Source organism: Strigops habroptila, chromosome 3 (genome assembly GCF_004027225.2).
Source record: "Strigops habroptila isolate Jane chromosome 3, bStrHab1.2.pri, whole genome shotgun sequence".
Taxonomy (NCBI): Eukaryota; Metazoa; Chordata; class Aves; order Psittaciformes; family Psittacidae; genus Strigops; species Strigops habroptila.
In genome coordinates, this window is record NC_044279.2 from 35167955 (window position 1) to 35188710 (window position 20756).

The 20756-nt window shown below is 40.2% G+C and overlaps 1 protein-coding gene across 1 annotated transcript in view; it reads right to left on the bottom strand.

The window, feature by feature from the left end:
- PPM1H (protein phosphatase, Mg2+/Mn2+ dependent 1H) overlaps positions 1-20756 on the bottom strand; it is a 135312-nt gene that overhangs the window by 65647 nt on the left and 48909 nt on the right. The window contains exon 2 of the mRNA XM_030479694.1: positions 7314-7479. Coding sequence (XP_030335554.1) covers positions 7314-7479 — 166 coding nt within the window. The remainder of the gene's footprint in view (positions 1-7313; positions 7480-20756) is intronic.

Consider the following 20756-nt stretch of genomic DNA (forward strand, 5'->3'; position numbering starts at 1 on the left):
GAGTAGGAACACCACAAATTGTCATTTGCTGATCCAAAAGGCATCATTCATTGTTGCCCTAAGCTACAAAATCCAAAAGCTAATGCAAAATGTCTCTTTTAGCAACAAGTATATAGACCATCACTGCAAGTTCATGCTGTTCAAAGGGCAAAATTCCTCGCTGAATGAGCTTTATTTCTTATAACTAAGTTTGTTGAAATGCACATTTAAAAGCCTTGATAATAAAAATTATATAAATCTATTCTGTTTTTAGCTTATAGCACTGCTGCAGTAGTAAAGTTCAAAGATATTCTTTTGCATTAACAACAGTTATTCTACACTGTGGAGAGTTCCTTCATGAGAAGGAAATCAGAGTCTATTGTGCACTCTTCACTTCATTACTGAAATGCTGAGAAAAGGGAGCATTACCATTCGGTGCTGGATTACTTACCCCAGTAAGGATCACACAGGATGCATCATATAATGGTGAAAAAACCAACAAACATACACATTTCCGAATGCAGCTCCTTAGCCAGACCCACCCACCTACCCAGTCTGGTAAACTCACCAAAAACCTGTTGTGAAATGTCACCCCTGAAGGCATGCCTGGCAGTTGTGCTAGTTTGCTCTGGGCTCAGAATCCCTCTAGGTTCACACAACAGTTGGCTGTAAAATTCTGCTTAAGCCATTTTTAATGGATAATGGGCTTACTGACTAAAAAACCTGTTTGCAAAAATATATTGTTATTTATGCAAAACGTAAAGTATTTTGCCAAAAAATAAGTATCCCAAAATGAAAGTATTTAAACTGAAAACTGAAACCATTTATTGAAAATGGCAATGCTGTTCCTCCTGGAGTCCTACATTAAACTACTTCTGCTCCCATTCTCTTGGGGTTTGGCTCCCTGGCCAAAATCCACCTTATGATGCACCATAGATGAATTATCCCACAGCTTATGTCCTCATGTAATTCGAAGGGTGTTACTCCTTTGGAGATGTGCTGCCTTTGGGAGAAAAAGCATGAAGGCATTACAACTCTGATTGAAATATTTTACCTTCCACCTAGAGGAAGAAGGTATTCTGCCATCACCCTCCCTCTGCCCCCAAACTGTAACAGAAACATACAACTAAGAATAGATTCCCCCCCACACACACACTGATCATCTTAAGTTTTCCAAAGCCAGCCCCCATCGAAGTCTGTATTAAAGCTTTTCAGAAGATAAAGGAGAACAGTTACAAACACAATTCACTCTCATTACTCTGAGCACAACACTGGATATGTCCTGCACTGAACAAGCCTTCCGTGAACTTGGTAGTTAAATAAGATGCCATTAAAGACCGCGAAGCTTTAAAACAGACCAGAACAATGGCCCATGACGAACAGTGAAATGGAAATGTTACCACGTACTTCCTCTAAGGCAATGGGCAGCACAAATTATGACAGAGAAGCTCATATGGGCCTGAGCTGTATTCTTGGGCTATCACTGACATGAACACAGCATGGCCATGTCAGCTATGGTGGCTCTTCTGAAGTTCACTGTTCTTACCCTTTTTAACTTGGACTAGTAATTCTTAAACTGTTGCTACCAGTTCAGCTAAGTTCAGACATCTACACTGCACACCTGCAACATATTCCTCTAAATTGCCCTTATACTCAGAGAGAAAAATCCTGCACTTTCAGACTATGCCCATCTCATTCTGAAGTAGATTTATTTCTCCCTATCAACTGCAGAAGTACTCCAGACAACTGAGAGGGTTGTATAATAAGTATATATAGTCAGGGAAGATGACGACTACTATGCCACTCTTACACATACTTTCTGTGTGAGATGCTCTAGGGCCTTAACTTCAGCTGGGAACTGCAGGCATTACTGTAACCTAAATATTAGTCTCCAAAAAATTCTGTGTATTCCTATGAAGCTTCATTTACTTTTGAACTAGCAAAGAGAGTATAACCATGAATAACCCATTAGCTGTCTAAAAAAAGGAAGAAACAACAAATTCCTTTCCCCCACCCTGAGAATAAAAATGGCTCCTCTATTTGAAAGAGATGAATTCTCCAAAACCACAGCAATTCAATGAGAATTAAATATATGGTGCAGTGACTCAGAAAATGAAGAAAGGCCAGCAGTCAGGGAACACAGATGAGACAAAAAGCACAAAAAGGTGCTCGCTTTTCCTTCTACCGCTGAGATGATCTCCACAGCCACCAAGCAATTACCTATTTTGCTCAGTTATAGGAAAAAAATAGGCAGCCTTAGCAATATATAGTGATCAACTTGGGACAAATCTTTTAGGTAAGCTGGACGGTGCTCCTACATTGTAAACCTTCAGAATATTTTAATGAAGCTAATTCCAAACAGGCAAATAAATCATGTTTATTGATTTATTTGAAAGACTTATTTAAGATTTATTCCGAAAACTACAACCCACCCTTGACTATTATTGTTCCAAATATGAACTACACTCACAAAATGCATTAGAGCACATCTTTGGTTCTCATAAAGTCTGAACTGGGTGGGCAATTGCCACCCCATCCTCAGAGAAAAGCTTTCTTCTATTACCAATGACATTCTCAGCCACCTGTGCTAGGCAACCAGCCTTGTGCCACATAAAACAAATATTCTGCCCCATCTTTATGGCAAAGAGTACTGCAGGATTAATCAGTATGTATCCTCACATTACAGTGACAATTAATAATGCATCACATGAAGCCCTGCAACCTGATTCACTATGACAATATGCTGGCATAGGATTCCTATTTCAGTCACTGATGGTCCTCAGCATTCATCATCAAGGTACCCCGTAGTTAAAGACATTTAAAAATAGCACCAGAGAAAATGCTGCACAATTTAAAGTGAATGCTCCTGAATGGGGACAGAGGGCAAATGTGATTACTCAAGCAGCAGTAGAGTGGGGTGGGGGAAAGGGGGAAGAATTAATTTGGGGTTGAATTTATAGAATCTTTTCTTTCACTGCTCTGCTCAGTTTATCACCTGCCCTTTCAAGAAGAAAACCATATTTGTACTTTTTAACAGGTTTCCTTGGATTTGTGTGTGTGTGGGCTAAACAAATGTTCACTTCTCCATCTCCTCATTTCTGGTCCACCACCTCCTTCCAGAAGCTCTGCAGAGCCCACCTGCAGAGTCAAGGCCATGACAGCAACACCCAACCTGTGGATCTCTGACTCCCTCATGCTGACTTACCAAAGCACAGGGCTGCACGGATGAGGTTACTTTTAAACACACCACCTCAGATGCAGCTGGCATTTAAGTTTTGCACAATTCTCAGAAACCTGGGAAAAACGAAGATGGCATGTGGTCTTCTCAAAGATTGGGTTGAAGAAATGAGAAATCTGACGGTGATGAAATGGACTGTTAAATCAAGAGACAGCTTAAGTTCCAATTCCTATTTCCCTTGTGCTCCACACTTTAAAAGCTAAACAAGAACAGAAGAAAACTTTCTTTTTATAGGACGAATACTCAACAAACTGCTTCCCTCATCCCTTCTTCTTTCAATATTTCTAACAAGGTGCTTCACCACTCGAAGACTAGTTCGGATCATGTGTTAGAGTGGGATTTCCTATGGAGCATTTACAGCATTCAGTCTCTGGCTTTCTTACTAAATACTTGCTGGGATAATATTATACCATTCACTGGAATGTCTCAAGCCTGTATTTCTACATGCTATTGATACAGAGTAAGTTGCACATCTAACACCAAACTCATATACTCCTTAAAAAATATTTGCTAACAACGCTATGTGAGGGGAAACCACAATATTATACTTCACAATATAAAAAGATGAAAACAGAAAGATATGACACATTATAGAAACATGTATTTTTTATTTTTTTTTTCTTTTTAGGTATATTCAACTAGCAAAAAATGTACCAAGGAAAAAAGCCTACTAATTGCTGGTGTAAGACTGCCCTCTAGTAGAAAGCTTTCTCCAGGAATATGCTGCTTGTTTGGAGAAAATATATTACAAATTTAAATGTACAAGCTGTGGTCCGATAACATGGTAAACCAGGTTTTACAGAGCTAAATAATAAGTGCTATAGCACTCATCCAAGTGTCATGCAGAAAACAAGTAAATCTGTAGATGAAAAGAGAACGTATAAAGAACACAATAACAAGTAGCATGAAAACAGTACACTATATTATACAGATCAGATGACCCCTCACTTCAGCATTACATTTATTTCAGGTCAAAATAGCAAACACCACATCCTTCCTGCCCTGATAAGACTGTAATGACAGATGGAGCCTGAAGTCATGGACTAAATCTCAACAGATACTTTATAGGGAAGGCCCACAGATAAAGGGAATGATAACTGCATGTGTACATATCAAAAGACAAAAGGAAAGGTGATGGTGTATTGGAAAGTGTGGGATCTAGATATTAAGAAGAAATTCTTTACTGTGAGGGTTGTAAGACACTGGAACAGGCTGTCCAGGAAGCTGTGGCTGCCCCATCCCTGGCAGTGTTCAAGGCCAGGTTGGACGGGGCTTGGAGCAACCTGGTCTAGTGGAAGGTGTCCCTGTCCATGGCAGGGGGATTGGAACCAGATGATCTGTAAAGGTCCCTTCCAACCCAAACAATTCTATGATTCTGTGATTCCCATGCTCTGCCAGTGAGGGGGTGCACAAGAGGCTGGGAGGGAGCACAGCCAGGACAGCTGACCCAAACTAGCCAAAGGGATATTCCATACCATAGAACAGCATGCTCAATATACAAACTGGGGGGAGGTGGCGGATCACTGCTTGGGGATGGGCTGGCTATTGGTCAGCAGGTGGTGAGCAATTGTATTGTGCATTACCTGCCAATCTCGGGATTTATTTCTCTTTCTGTTGTCTCCCTTTTCATTACAATTATTATAATTATGATTCTTATAATATTTTATTTCAATTATTAAACTGTTCTTATCTCAACACACAGGTTTTAGTTCCCCCCCCGCCCCCCCCCAATTCTCCTCCCCATCCCACTGTGGGGTGGGAGGGTTAGTGAGCGGCTGCCAGCTGCGATTAAACCACCACAGTTAGAAATAGAAGAAAGAAGATGTGAAATAAAAATATTTCTTTCAAGAAGCTGAAAGAGAGTGGCTGTTTATTCCAAAATTAAGATGAAAGATACAGAATCAAAGTAGGAAATACACTAGTGAAAAGAGGAAGAGAAATCAGAAAATTCTGTGAGATACTTCACATAACACAGGGTAACTGGATATTTAACAAGGCTGACAATCATGACATTTAAAACAGATAAGAAGAACAGCTTTCAAAAATATGCGGTTTATAGACTCTACCATTGTGATACCATAACAGTATGATGACCATAATTATGGATACCATCAAGGCTAGTGAAGACACATTTCCAATAATGAAATGGTTTTATATCCCTGTATTTTTAATGCAATCTAAGCATATTAGCTATGTAATGTTTGAAAAAAGTTCCTTCTGAGAAAGCTGATTAACCATGCAGTATACTATATACAACATAGCATGCCTCTTGCTCTTAAGAAGCATTTGATACTACTCAAAGATGGCAGTTTTGGACTGGACTTCGTGAAAAAGCACTACAAAGCTTTTATGTCTCATGCATGCCCCCAAAGTATGAAAACATAGGCAAATTCAGTACAGGTACATTCACCCACATCTCAAATGCAGAGGCACCTAACCAGGTGTCTTACGTGGTGGGCCTGAAACTTAAATGTGGTGTTATACCAAAGCTAGTACCTCTGCACAGCATGAAGATGTGTCCGCCCAGGCTTGTGCCTGCACAGGGGTCTTTGCAGTGTGCTGTGCGCATAACACAGCGATGCCCTTTGTGTCAAACAAACCCATTGCCTGGACCAAGCACATTGTTGCCTATCTCTGTGTGTTTCATATACAGGAACAAGTACTGCAGCCAAATGCTTGCTTCACTAAACATAACCAATGCATGCAAAAATTAAATAGACTTATGGAACCAAGCATCTGCAGGAGCCAATAGCACGCAGTTGCATGGACTTTCTAAGAAAGACTTTTTAAAACACAGCCTATTAAAACAAATTTTGTTTTGCCTTGCATGACTGTACACACAACTCATAGTCCCAGCAAGTACAGAGGCACAATTCCTTATCCAGGAGTGTGCAAATATGTACTTGAAAAAAAACCCATAACTGAATACAATCAGGAATATCAACACATGGGAACGGACGCAGGTGATTTAAGGAAAGATTTGAAAGCGATAAAAAACAGAGCTATTTGCAAACCTGGACAATCTGCCAGAGTCTGAAAACGCTGAAGCAATAATGGAATATGGAACAGAACAGGAAGAGCAAAAGGTGGGGAGGGACACAGTGCAACACTTGTTGCTCAGGACCCCAATGACCCCTATGTAGCCATCAGGTTTACTAAGCCATGGGGTTTAGGGAGAGATATTGAAGCAGAATGCTAATCACAACCCGGTTTAAAACAAAAACAAAAAAGCAACACAAAACAAAGAAAAAAAACCCAAAACCCAAACAAACAAAAGAAAGGGTACTTACAGTTCACTGAAAGACTAATTATCACTTAGGGAGAACTTGTGTTCTCCCAGCAGCAGAAAGACTGTATATCCACAGTGTCCAACTCCACCATCCACACAGAGCATTTACTGTTACATGGCTGAATGTCAGAATTGAACATGCACTATCAATCATTGGAGCCTGAGCTCATGCTTAAAGAGCAGATGAAGTAATTCACCAGTCAGGAAACAAGACAGATGAAGAATAGCAGATAACTGCCAGTAGAGAAGTGCATGACATACATCACTCTCCCCAATAAAGAGAGGAGCCATAGTCCACTAAATTCACTGAATTCAGTGTGCTGGATGACCTTACCCTACCTACATAAACCAACCTTACTATACGCAATACTGCTTCAGTGAAAAGAACCCAAATGACTGTCTGACCTTTAATTAAATTGCATGACTGTATAAACAGTGATACTTGCTCTGCTTGCAATGACTGTCACTGGACAAGTCAACCGCAGCCACTAAACTCACAGTATCCTGCAGCAGTAAATTTCTCAGGATTGTATTTTCAGAGATGAAACAAAAAGGAAAATCTGAAGAATATTCCCCTCCCCATCGTTAAACTAAAATGTCTTAGATGCAAGAAATCAAAGTCAAGTAGCAGAACTAAGAAAAACATAGTTAAATGTTTTTTATTTAAGCAGAGGTAATTCAGTAAATTAGAGGTAATTCAGTAAATTTCAGCATAGAAAGTGTAGTTTTATCACATCAGGAGCTAATCAATATCCTCTTATATTTATTTTGTACTTCTCCACTGACAAGATGCAGAAGTCTGCTTACCGAATTGTCTTTCAGCTGGAGACCTTCTCCATTGGGCAGCGATGACCTCCGTTTTGAAGAGTTCTTGTTTGGTGTAGAATTAGCTCCTCCAGCTTTCTTCTTGACAAAGAGGACTTCACAACTGGCTTGATCTTCATTGTGCGTGCTCTTCCCTGCATTTATCACCCTAAGAAAAAACAAAATAAAAAAAGAAAACAAATGACATGTCCAAGTTAGCAAAGCACAGAAGCATCCATCTGTATCACATATGTGACTCAAGATGTACAGAACTAGAGCCCAGAAGTATTACATATACAAACTGAACTAAAAGCTCAAACCTTCTTACACACCTACATACACATACCTACACACACACATACTTTGTTTCCATACACCTACACATGGCATAACAAGCATTTTTAATGGAACTATGTGAACAAGAAACAATGGCACCATGAGCATATTTTACCGGAAGGCATACAACACTTTTCTTTAAAGGAACTACTTGATGGTCGAGGCTGACAAACTTAATGCCTCCCAGCTGAAACATGAGAACCCCACCTGCTTTTCTACCTGCCAGCCTCTCTGCTACAGTGTATAATGAATCTGTTGGCTAAGGGTGTGCATTCTGCCAAGTTCCAAGTCTTGCACAAACAAAATACCTGCTATAAATCTAAAAAGCTGTTACTGCTCAAGGCACAGAAAAATATGCACTGCTATTATTAAGTTTAAAAGGCAGGTATTAGAAACGCTGTGACAGAAATACAAAGGAAAGGCTTTGCCTTGTATCCCAACATACAAATCAAGCACCACCACCGTTTTAAAACCATAATCAGAAGTTTGCATTATCCAAGATACTGTGGTTACTACCATCTACCTCAGAATAGCCAAGTTCAAACACTCTTTCTTGTATGAGAACCTTATCACAAACTGACTAATTTTGCATTGGTTGACACCATGTTGAATAAGACACAGACTGTGCTCTGACAGTCCTGGGCTCACACAGGGAAAAACAGTGTAAGTCAGGACCATGACTTGTTCTAACCAAGCAAAAACATTGCCACTTTGATGCAAGCATGTCTTCTTTGACAAACATCATCTAACCACTCCTCTTTACTAGGAGGTTTGAGTCAACAAGTTGACTGCTAATCAGAGACAGCGTTTCCACTGCTGGACAAACACAAGTTTCACATCAGGCACACAATGTCTTTAAAAACAACTGCTGCCTCTCCAGATAGTAAAACAGCTTGAAGGCACATCATAATCCTGATAGAAAGTTTAAGACATACCTGACTTCTTGATCTCTAATGTTTTCATTACAGTAACATTTTACATAACAAGAAAATACTTGCTAAAGATTGTTGAAATGCAAACAAAAAACAAAGGAAGGCTTGCAGGGGACTCTGCTCCAGCTTGCCTGCTCTTGATGAAATGTCAATTCTATGTCAGCCTTGCTTAAAGGCAATATATTCTTTTGATTCTCAAGGAGCAATATGATACTGTGACAAATGAGTATTCCTACTTCTGATGAGAAAAATCAGTCTTTTAAGAAAATATGCATCAACTACAATTAACTGCTTTCAGATACGAAAAGTTTCCTTACAGTGCCAAATATCACACACTGCAGCCCGGTATCTGTATGCACAATACCACCACTTGCTTACAAATATTTCTTGTAAATAAACACCAACTGGGAATAAAATTATTTTGTGAAACACAGAGAGCAGAGATGAAGGAGCATCTAGTTGCAAGGCACTTGGGAGCAGTTTATCCACTCACCCCCTGTCGTGCCTAACCTTTGAGCAACTGGAGATCAAACACTGAGATGCTCTAAGCTTCCAGTCTGAAAACTCAACATTTTCTTGACATTAGGAAAAACAGAAGAATGTATTCAGAAAGGGGGCAGGGGGAAAAGGGGGGAGAAAATCACAAATACCAAAGCATTTAAATACTGCAGCAGCATAGAAAGTGTAGTTTTATCACATCAGGAGCTAATCAATATTCAGTTTAGCTGATCAGTCTCCTCATTGATGCTGCTGTTTTCAATGCTATTAAAAAAAAGTGGAAGACAGATAAAGACAAAAGTGATTACTTACAAAAATTGCTGCCTTCCTACTACTTATCGTTCGTTATGAAAATCACTCAACTGTTGGAGCTGCTCTGGTTTCTGAGCTTAGTAATGGACTTCAGGACTTGTATGATAGGAGATGTTCTGATGTTTAACGACATGTTAAGTTATGCACAATATGATATCATTTTATAAAGCACTTGCCAAGAAAATCTGTCAAGGCACTGAATACATTAGAAAGGCTATGAGAACAAGGTGACCTAACAGACTAGTTTGGCAGTCAGCTACCGTGAAAGACCTGAAGTTGAACCTGCATACCAAGCACCTTGCTAGAAGAGAATATGACCAAGAGGAACCTGGCAAGACCAAATACTGAGAAGATGCGGGAGTTGGGGTGTCAGTGTATTGAGGTGGCGGTACTGGGGCTGTGAACAATATGTTCCCTCCCAGAACTTCACATTATCTCCCAAGATTCCAGTTTTTATCTCTCCATCAGAGGACAAAGTTTATTTTGGAAATCCTTGTTAAGACTTGAACTAATCATAACGTCAAAGCAGTGCTTATGGGTGCTGTGAGATGGGAAGTGAGAGCAGAAGAGTGCAGGGTCTGGATGCCAAAATCTGTCTGACATAAGCACTCTTCTATTCTCACATCCCATCTCATAGGCAAACTTTGGAAAAGGGCTGCAGTGAAGGCTGAAGTGATTTTTAATCTCAAAGTTTGAGCTATGTGTTGGTGCTCGATGCCAAGCACAGAAGCTGGTAACACCTTCTACTCAGCTTCAAAATCTGTCTTTGGTGCCTTTTGAAATCCTTTTCTCTCTGCAGCTTTTTAAGTCCCTCCTTGAGGCAATTCTTTCAACTAGCTTTCCAATGCTGATTTCACTGTTGTCTTCCCTCCTTGCTCTCCCAAACTTCAACTTATCAGGACAAAAACCACATCTAAGCTGCTTATACAAATAACAAAGCAGAACTAACAAGATATTCATATCTCCAAAAGGTAACTCTTAATTAGACCTATGAACATTTTCATGGAAAATCTACCATCCCCCTCCTTCACAGAGGAAGTGCCTCAGCTTCCTAAGATTTTCAGTTCCCTTCATATCTCCTTTTCTGTCTGCCTCAAAATGTTATCCTCCAGTAACATAAACAACAGGAAATAAAGCACCACCTTCTCACACACAGTTAAAAACGACCCTCCCTCACCAAAAAACCTTCTAATCATACAGTTGTCCTCACTTCCAGTTGACCATGGACGCTAACAGTAATAATAATTATGTATTATTACATTATATAAATAATAATAATATGCAGAGAAAAAGGAATTAAAAAAAGATTGAGGCCTATATAATTTCCTAACTTTTATTCAGAGACATGTTTTCAAGGGAATTTTTGCTTTCGTTTTCTCTCCCCATAATTCCTCAAGGAACTGTTTGATTAGACCTATTCATGATCAACTCCTTTCCGTCCCTTCCCCCCTCTCCCCCATTATCCATTCATCTCCTACCCAATCTTTCACAAAGTTCCATCCAAATAACGTATCTAATTTGGATGAGAAGCTCCTCTTCTTACAGAATTAGCTGTCTCCATTGTGTCAAACACATTGCTCAGTAATAAATATATAATCCTAGGGTTTAGTTCACGGTGTAGTAGTGCTAGTAAAAAAATACACCCTACTTTGCAAACAGGAGCTTCCTGAAGCCTGCACAGTGAGGTGGTGGGGCTTGGTCACACCTGAAGAGGTACTTGCATCAACCTTGATGGAAACTAATCTCAAACATGTCCTCAGCCAAAAGCAAATCCTCCACATCGAAGCCAGCTAGTTTGTTTGGCTCACAATTAGCATTCTGCTGATATCTCACGAGACACCAGATCCCATAAGACTGAATGGAAATATAGGTCACACTGTGCTGCTTTTCTTCATTCAGTAAGCAGAGCCCTGAAACTCCTCTGCCAAGGTCACTGATTACAAAATACTAAGTTTATCTTACAAGAACCAGAACAGGTCAGTTGAACAAATTCAAAAGAGGTTTTGATAACAGTTTCCTGACAAAAAACCAAAAAAACAAACAAACCAAAAAACCTCCAAAACCAGCTAAAGTCTTTCGAAGCATTTATGTTCAGCCCTCTATTTTTTACATAGATATCAGCACATATACCTGTTGGTTGTTCTGCTCCTCCCTATATGGTACTCTTTGCGATTAGATTAAGTTGTACTTGCTTCAGCAAAAGTTCAAAGCTGTGCTGTATGAGGAAGAAGAGTTTTACCTAGGTCTAGGTCTCCAATTCTGAAAAAAATTGAAGTAGTCATCCAAGTACTTGCATTTTTTAAAACTCACAAGTTTACAAAATTTTGTATGTAACATACCTAGAGAAAAATAATGGGTAAAAAGAGCTCAATGGGCAAAGAGCTCAGCAGAAATTGTGAATGATGCACAACAGCAGTGTGCACAAAAAGTACTTTTTGAAATGCAAGGACTAGGAGACCCACAAGAGCTTGGGGAGCTATGTTACAGCAGAGTAAGTGTGGGAACTGGTTGCACACACACTCTAGATCTACCCAAGCTAAGAAATAAAACCTGTAAAAGCAGCGAGCCTGACCCACCCCTCAGTTTAGTTGAGCTGTAGGGTAACTGACAACCACCTGTAACCACAGGACACCCTAAAACCTATCTGCTTCTCCCCCACCAAGGCAAAGTTCCTCCCCACAGCAGTAGACAGCATTCCCAGTTCCACTTCCTCTGTAAGGCCCGTTACGAGGGTCAAGACATCCTACACAACCACTTCCAGAGCAAAGGTCTGTGCAGCTTGTGCTTGTACCATGTAGGCTAAGGCTGAGGCTGTGCGTGTTCTCTGTGCAGCCCACAGGGTGTGACTGGAACATCAAAATACCTGTGAATGTCTCGAAAAAGAAAGTGATGCAGAGAAAAGGGGAGATGCATCAACTTGCATCTGCCAGTGAGGAAGTGGCTATGCCAGGCAGGAAGCCATCCCGGCAAGAAAGGTCAGCTCAAAGTGGAAGAGGCTGAGTGAAACAACACGAAAACAGCTTGCAAGAACCAAATTGCTTCTAACAAAACGACAGAAAGCAAAGCCATAACCAGAAGACCAATTGATGGTCCCAAGCTATTGCTTTCTGAGTTAGATCTCTTAGAAAAAGATGCTGTCAAATGTTCTTCTCTGTAAATGCAAGGGTAAGAAAAGCCTCCAACACTGCTCAAAGCTGAACGCGTCAGAAGATACTGTAAACACGTATTAAGAAAAGCCCTGCAAACAAGTTATCTACTTCAAAATAATCTCTGCCTTTCAGAAAATAAAATTTAAAAACAAACCCCCAAAAAGTTTCAATCACCAAAATAAAATTTTTCTTTTAACTATGTCTTTCTTTCCTCCACAGGTAAATTTTCTAACTCCAACTTTATCTAATTAGCAGATATGCATCTTAAACATTTATTAAATTACACAATTTTGAACACACTCCTTGTTTCTCCATTATCAGTTTTCAGGTTACTAACAGTATCAAAGAGTAAAACCACTCATTGGAGAAGTAAACAATTATTTGTCTAGGAAATACTGGTTGTTTTCAATGATAACCATGGGCTGTTTTGGTGGTGCTTTATTTACTGTGGATTAACGTGACTTTCTGTAATTCTGGCAGATACAAGTTTCTGAAATAAATACCTTAATGACCTTCCTGCTGTTCACGAGGTGAAAGGAGGATAATGGCAAAATATCACCCCCTAACCTCCCCCCACAAGAACAACAAGCCCCCTCCTCCCCCCAGTGCAGTTGCCTTATACACCTGGAGGAAAACAGCCCACAACAGAAGCTTAAGGCAAAGTCTATAGGCTGAGGTGAAGGAATGTTGCCTGCAAGATGTCCTGCAAGATGTTTTCACTTGCGGAACCTGATCTCATTTGATCCACAAAAACTTCACTTTGTGAACCCCAGGAAAACGCAAAAGCTCTACATCTCCTCCTTAAGGGTTAGGAAAAAGAAGATAGAAAAAAAAATCGATATATCCATGGACAGTTTGTTGTTTATTGCAAATCCCACAAGCAGGATTTGAAAATTTAGCTATTAAGAAGAGAAAGGTGTAAGACTGTGATAGTGGAAATTGGACTAGAAGTACACTGGTCAACAGAGAGTGGTTTGTCTGCGTTCTCTTCTTGCTTAGTTTTTCCAGCATGTTTTGAACAGCCAGGCAGAAACCGTGAATTTAACACAACAGCAGCATGCACGAAAAGCAGTGGTTTAAGGCTGGGAGTTCAGAGCAGCTCTGGGCACCTGCAATTGTTTTGACACCGAATAAATCAATTCATCAGGCTCCAGCCTCACAGAAGGTACCGCCAGTTGCCCTCCTCATTCCAGCTGTGGTACACACGTGCTAGCCTGCAACTGTGAGTATGACACCAGCTTGCATCCAACCCAACTAATAACACAGAAGTAATCCAGACAAATGAATACCATACCTATAGACAACAGACAATATAATGCAAAACAGTAGGAACATAGTTTCAGCAGTCTTAGAATGATATATTGCTGGCTTTTCTTCCTCCTCCCATCCCCTTTTTTCCCCCTCCTTTAATGGATTAGAATGTGAGTGGATGCCACTGACTTTTTCTGTGACATCTCATTTATAGTCTTAGATTTCCAGGTAGGTGGCTGTTTCTCCCCTTCACCCACACAAGATTTATTTCTGCCCTGGGAATCGACTTGAAAGAGATTTCCTCCTAGCTGTTCACCTCCTCCTGCAGATGAAAGGCAGCCTTTCAAGCAGCCTAAACAGTTTCATTCATTTATTACTCTAACTGTCATACTGCTCACATCAAAACAAAAACACCCACTAGTGTTGTCCACTGTGGGCAGAAACTGACGCCATCCCTGAATCCGTTGTCTAAATCCATGGGGCTGAATAAAACCTTCATTTTATTAACCAAGGAGGAAGTGAATGTTTAGCCATAAAGATGAGTCTTGCAATGACTGAGTGTGAAAATACGGTTTCTTCTACCAGCAATTGCACTGGTATACTGGGCCAAGCTCACTTTAGGACCCAGCTTGAAGCTACTACACCTGCCTAGCTGATAAGGACTAATTTTGGGATTAAAATAGGCAAGGCCTAGAGTAGAATACCATTTATGCTCAAAATCTAAAATATGTTAAAGAACTTAAAACCAACACAAATTCTAAAGAATTCTGCCGCAAGTTCGCTATAAATGAACATAAACTGCTAACGCAGCTTGTCTCTGGACTGAAGTCAATAACATCTTGGAAGGTAAGTCCACTCTGATGTTATTTGTATGGACTTTCCAAAATGCTGTTGTGTGGCACAGCATCCAGCTGTGCTTTCCAAAAAATATGAAGTGTTAAGCAACTACAAGGAACAAGGCAGCTGTGGGTCACAGTAATGGAGCAAGCTCTGTGATCACTATATGGGGATGAGCAGCTTTTAGATAATTACCATGCAGGGATTACATAAGAGAAACAATGGACAGTGACCTAGAGCAGCAGATGCTGAGCCAGACCGGTGGGACACAAATGTTGTTAAGCATAATCTCGACTTCAAGCTGAGCAATCTCAGCCACAGCTGACAACACTGCTTGCCAAATTCTCCTTCCTCACTCCTTCTGTACTAGCTATCAGGAGGGGGTAAGAAGAGATTGTAAAAATAAGGATGGACTTGACACTGGAAGAGAACCATCATTTCTTTTCCACAAATCAAAGTGAAATTGCAGAGACAGCCAGGTCAGACTGCTCATCACCCTATTTAAAGCAACTTTGGCTGGCTGGCTGTTCAAAACTTGCTGAAAAAACTAAGCAAGATGATAAACGTAGACAAACCACTCTCTGTTGACCAGTGTCCTTCTAGCCCAATTTCCACTATCACAGTCTTAAACCTTTTTGTTCTCCTTCTCAATAGCTAAGTTTTCAAATCCTGCTAATCTGGGAAAAATGGGTCTGAACTTATTTCCATGGTATACAGAAAAAGTTGCCTTGGAAGTTCTTCAAATTATGCTTCTTACATGAATGGATCATATTCAGTCTGGTGAAGTCAGCCTTCAGATAAGTATATTTGCACAAAAACATTAACATTTTTATTCACCACTAGATTTTTCTAGATTTTGTTGATAAGATGAAGAAAGCTTATCAGCTTTGGCTCGTATGACAAGCTTAGAGCTTAAAATTGAAGTGGAAAGGATTAAAAAACAAAATAGGTGTGAAAAGAAGAGGAACCTTTCTATAGGAATATACTTCATCATGGTTTATTAGACTGTGAATATTTCTTTGACTTCATTTTACACAGTAGGACAGACATTCAAGACAAGAAACCAAGTTCTGCTGTTTCTTTCCCTCTAACACAGGGGAAATTAGCCACTTCCATGCTTGTTCCCATGAGCTGTACAATTCCTTGCACACATGAGGCTTAAGATAGTCTCGACCACAAGTATCCCTCATAAAGAGGACACAGTAGATAAACAGGTCTGACAGAAGAAAGAATGGTTGAATATAAGGTCCAGTTGTCCCCACACAGCTGTGTGACAGAAATACACAAATTACACTAGTTAAAATGAGGAAAGGTTAGGGACAGCAGCCTGCCCCTAATCTCTACAGCAAGGGGCATCCAGGCCTCTGAAATACTCACTTTGCCTACGAGCTCAACACTGCTATTATTACTACATCAACTACTACTAAACACTCAAAACCACTCAACCAAATCCTCAATCTGAATTAAAATATTTTAGTTTTACTGTAGACTCATAGAGGAGTGTTTGCACAAGGCAAGGATGCATGACAAAAACAAAATGCCACTCCTCCCCTTCCAATTTCCTTCTCAAAGTCCTACTTTTGAAAGCACATCCAAATAAACCCTTTCTTCCTTAGAACAATGCCAATTATATGCAAATAAAAGCTCTCCTTATGCTTGCAATGAAGCAAGTTATATGTTTAAAATACTTCAGTAAATCCCATGCCATTAGGCTGTGATGCTGTAGACCACAGTCTCAGCTCCCTCAGGGTTAAAAGAAATCAAGATAAATGGCTTATCCAAAACTGGTCCAAGCTTTAAAAAAAATTCTCTCTCATATTTAGCATGTGTGAAAGTTAACAGCAAGAGTTCAGCAGTGATGGTACTAATCCCTTTTATACAGATGTCAACTTAAATTAGCCCCAAGCTAATCTTTGCAAGTGCGACAGAGAGTGTACACACTTCCACAGATAAGCGCTAATGCCTTATTCACAATATCCCTCTGCTGCAGCAGGTATTGTGAAGCCCCTATAACCTGAAAGAAGTCAATTTGCTAATTTATTTTTAAAAAGTCATTATAGCAAACTGTAGATGTATGAAAACAAATATATGCAAGGCAAGGGGAAAAAAAAAAAGAGGAAACATTATATACAGCTTTATTACCAAGAATCTACAAGTAGAATATTAATTCAAAGTCACTCATATATTGGTAATTTTTACGAATAGCTTAAAGAAAAATTACACCCTGCTGCTAGAGTTTTACATCCATTACTTTTCCTCTGGGAGAACATTAAATGGCAGATCTGCAGGAAGGGCCTAGATGCAAGAAACACTACAATGACTCTTTGCCATAGAAACATGCCTCCAAACCCAACCTTTTACTTCTATTATCAAAATTACTTTCCTAGACCTCATCTTTGAAGCTGTTAAAATATAAGCTAAAAGCAAGCCAATGAAGCTTCAGCAATCCTGAGCCTGAAAAAGAAAAGGTTGCAGAAAAATGGCAGCTACCTTAATTTTGATCCATCAAAACATTTGTTCATTAATTCTGCTTGGGAGCAACAGCCAACTGCAAAATCAACTTTCCTAAATTTAAGGTATGAAAAAAAAGTCATAGTATTTAATGCAAAACAGGATTAAGACAATATCCCAGTACTTTTACATGTATTGTATATACACACACATGCACGCCCCTGTACAAAAACCTATGGTATTTCTCAAGCAAACTATTTAAAGTTCAGTTAAATGTTATGCCATTGAAAACATCGATTTTTTCATGTAGTATAGGTCAAAGTGCTTAATTATCTTTGCCCAGTTGTTCAGGTCTTTACTCACAGACACATCCAGGCACATTACAATACCTACAGACTGGCAGCGCCAACATCAAGTATTGTAAGAAGAGTTCCAAGGAGAGTCAATTGTGTCCGCAGAGGCCCACAGGAGATGGGGTAGCCCAGCACAAACAAACCTAAGCAGCACTGACGGAACAGATCCTGCATGGAATGATCAAAGGCACTCACAATGCCAGAGAGCTCTCAACAAGAACAAAGTCAAGACAAGAACCAATTGATTGCTGTAACTTGTATATAACCCTTCCCATTCCTCACAGACTGCTCGAAAACTTAAATCGTGTCAAGATCTGTAAAAATATGTATCGGGAAGTACTGAAGTATTAGTGTGTCCCTGTGTCCAGGAACCACCTGTTTTCAGAAACTGTATTCAGTTGCACAGATCTGAAGTATGCACTAAGGCAGTGACTGGAACTGGAAGTTTGAATTTATGAACCCCTTGATAAGATTGTAAACAAACATTAAACAAAGCTGTACGTGGACTGGAAAGAAAAACCGTCAGAATTCAACAGGTCAACAATTTGGAAAATTAAGAGAGCAAACTTCTCAGGCAAAGAATGAGAAGTCAACTTTCACAAGTATCCCCTCTCTTGGCTTTACCAGAGTAAGCAGCCTCTACCTTCACATGTGCTACCCCACAGGGGCACCTGTGCAGCAAAAATTATCATTTTTTTTAAATTCATATCAACATATTGCCACAGCAAGACTGAAGAGACAATATGAAGAGAGAAAGAGAAGCGGACAGGAAGGAGAGGGAGGTCCTGCTTAAACTAACATTTCTGGGGAAAAGAACATATGAAGTTGTATCTTACCAGGTTAGGAAGCTAACAATGAAAAAGAGATGGTACACCACAGTTCAGTGCTATGTAACTGTGAACATCAAACACTGATCTGTCTCTTCCTTGGGGAAATCCACTTGCATTTGCCTTCCACTTCAAGAAGCCAAGCCCAGAGCATCTTCACCTTGCCACGTGCAGTGGCTGTGCATCAAAAACCCAAGTACTTTTAATCTTCTTAGGTGTCCACATGCATCTACAGTCACATGTGACTGCTGCTATGAGTATGGTCCCCAGAGGTGAGACCTAGTCAGATGTGCAGACAGCTAAGTCTGAGCTAATCACCCAGACTTTATAAGCAAAGAGAAAGCGGACATTTGGGGGCATGATTCATCTGACCTATTTTAGTTGTTTACATTAGCACAAGATGTCTTTTCCTCTTTGTGGACAACAAAGCTGAGCCTAGACACTTACACAGCAGGTTGTCAGCGTATGGTCGGATGATTTCCACCTTAGGTCCTTGAGCATATGGGAGTGGAGGGAGAAAAAAGCCCAGCCACCCAACAACACACAAAAAAGCCCACCAGCTTCTCTTTCAATAGCTTTTCTTGCTATTTGAAAAGCATTTTCCTCAAAATGCATCTTTGGTATAGAAGTCCCTTGGTATGACTAATAATGCCACCCAGTGCAGAGAACTAAGGTTGAAGGGGTAGCAGAAGAAACAATTAAATGCAGCAAAAATTATTTGTAAAATAAAGGCCAAGAACAGATTACCAGGTGCCTGATACTTGGCACTGTAGCTCCTGATGTGACAAGTGAGTTTAGCATGGTGTGGCAATTTAAATGCATCTAAACCAGCTGGTGGCATTCTCAGACACAAAAAAAAAAAAGATAATTGTCAACCTTATTCACAGCAATTAAATCTGTATAGGCTAAAATAGGATCTATTGTTCCCCAAAAATACTGGGATTGGAGCCAGAAGTAACTTCAGTGGAGCAGAAAGTTGGCAGTTTGGAAAGGGGCTGAAAACTGTGTAATTTCCTAGCATAATGGGAAAAAACCCAACCCACAACCAGAAATCAAAGACAAGTTCAGAGATTTTTGCAGAAAAATTTCTACCCTTCCAAAAGTACCAGAGAGATATCAGAAATCAACACTGAAACAGATGTCAACATAGACTTATCTCAGTGTGTACTCTGCACAAACAGAAATGTATTCAGCAATTTCTTCTGCTGACTGAAAAGAATCAAGCTAGAGATTATTATTGCTATATTTAGACTTTTGCACACTACCCAGATTGTTCCTTTGGAGTCATCTGAGCACATGATGTTTAGACCGGCACACAAAAGCTGGATAACGGTTATTAAGAGGCCAACACTGCCACTAGAGAAACAATCATTAATCTGCTCTCCATTCAAAATGATCAACAAGTGGCAGCAAATGATTTGCAAATCATTTGCCAACGATAAAATACCTCCAGAGCAGCATCAAGAGACAGCTGTTAGACTGGAAAAAGCCACAAAAAGGTGGCGCTAGGATCTTCAAAGCAGAGCACAGGCTGTCCTGCATCCATCAGGCTGGAGTCCTGGAGCCCAGCGAAGGGGAAGCACCATGGCCATGCCAGCCAGGCAACAGCAAACTCTGTCCCTCCTCCCCTGGGCAAGCCTGCTCCTGGGTTACGCTTGTACTACTACATACAATGTCTCAAGGGGCACGGGTTACTTACCCACTTCATCCTCTCCCAAAACTGCCCAGTGCTGCCCAGGCTGCTCCTGGTTACCATCTTAAGACTGCCAGACTGAACAGGCCACCGCAGTGCTGGAGACACGATAAGAAACAACATGCACAAATGCAGGACAAGCACCGAAGCCAACATTTGCTTCAATAGTATTTGTAGAACAAATGCGGTCCTGGCAGCCAGAACAAGACCTGCAATGAAGGGCAGTTTATTCCAACCTGCAGACTTGGGAATTCCTGCACAGTCCTGTAAGGCCTCCAGTGTCGGACACTGTCAAACAGATGTTCAGCTATGCCTTTCTCGTGGACAGGTTCTCAGGAATCTCACAGAAACAAAAATGAATTCATTTTTCCTACACACTTTCTCTTGAAAAGAAAGCCAAAACCCACTCTTACTTCACCATATGATCCATTTGAAATATAATTCTGCAATAAAAGATGAGTACAGATAGCTGCTGTTATGCATGACAAACACCATAATTAAAAATCATTCATCTTCAAAAGATCTTTCTCCCAACCTTCAAACATGTTGCATTATTCATTGAAGAGGCTTCTATTGCACTCAGGGAAAAATAAAGTTAACCATTCTTCCACAGCAAGAGTATTTACTAATACAAAGACTATTTTGTAGTGCAGTAAAGCCCATATAGTTTTTGGGCTAGTTAACCTGAGTCCCAGCGACTTGAGAAGGACAGCGAGCTGGCAATTCCCAACTCTGTGCAGACACGACAGCACAACATCAGCGTTGCAGTGTCATGGCGATGGCAGGGTGAGAGCCGTTCCTTTCTGA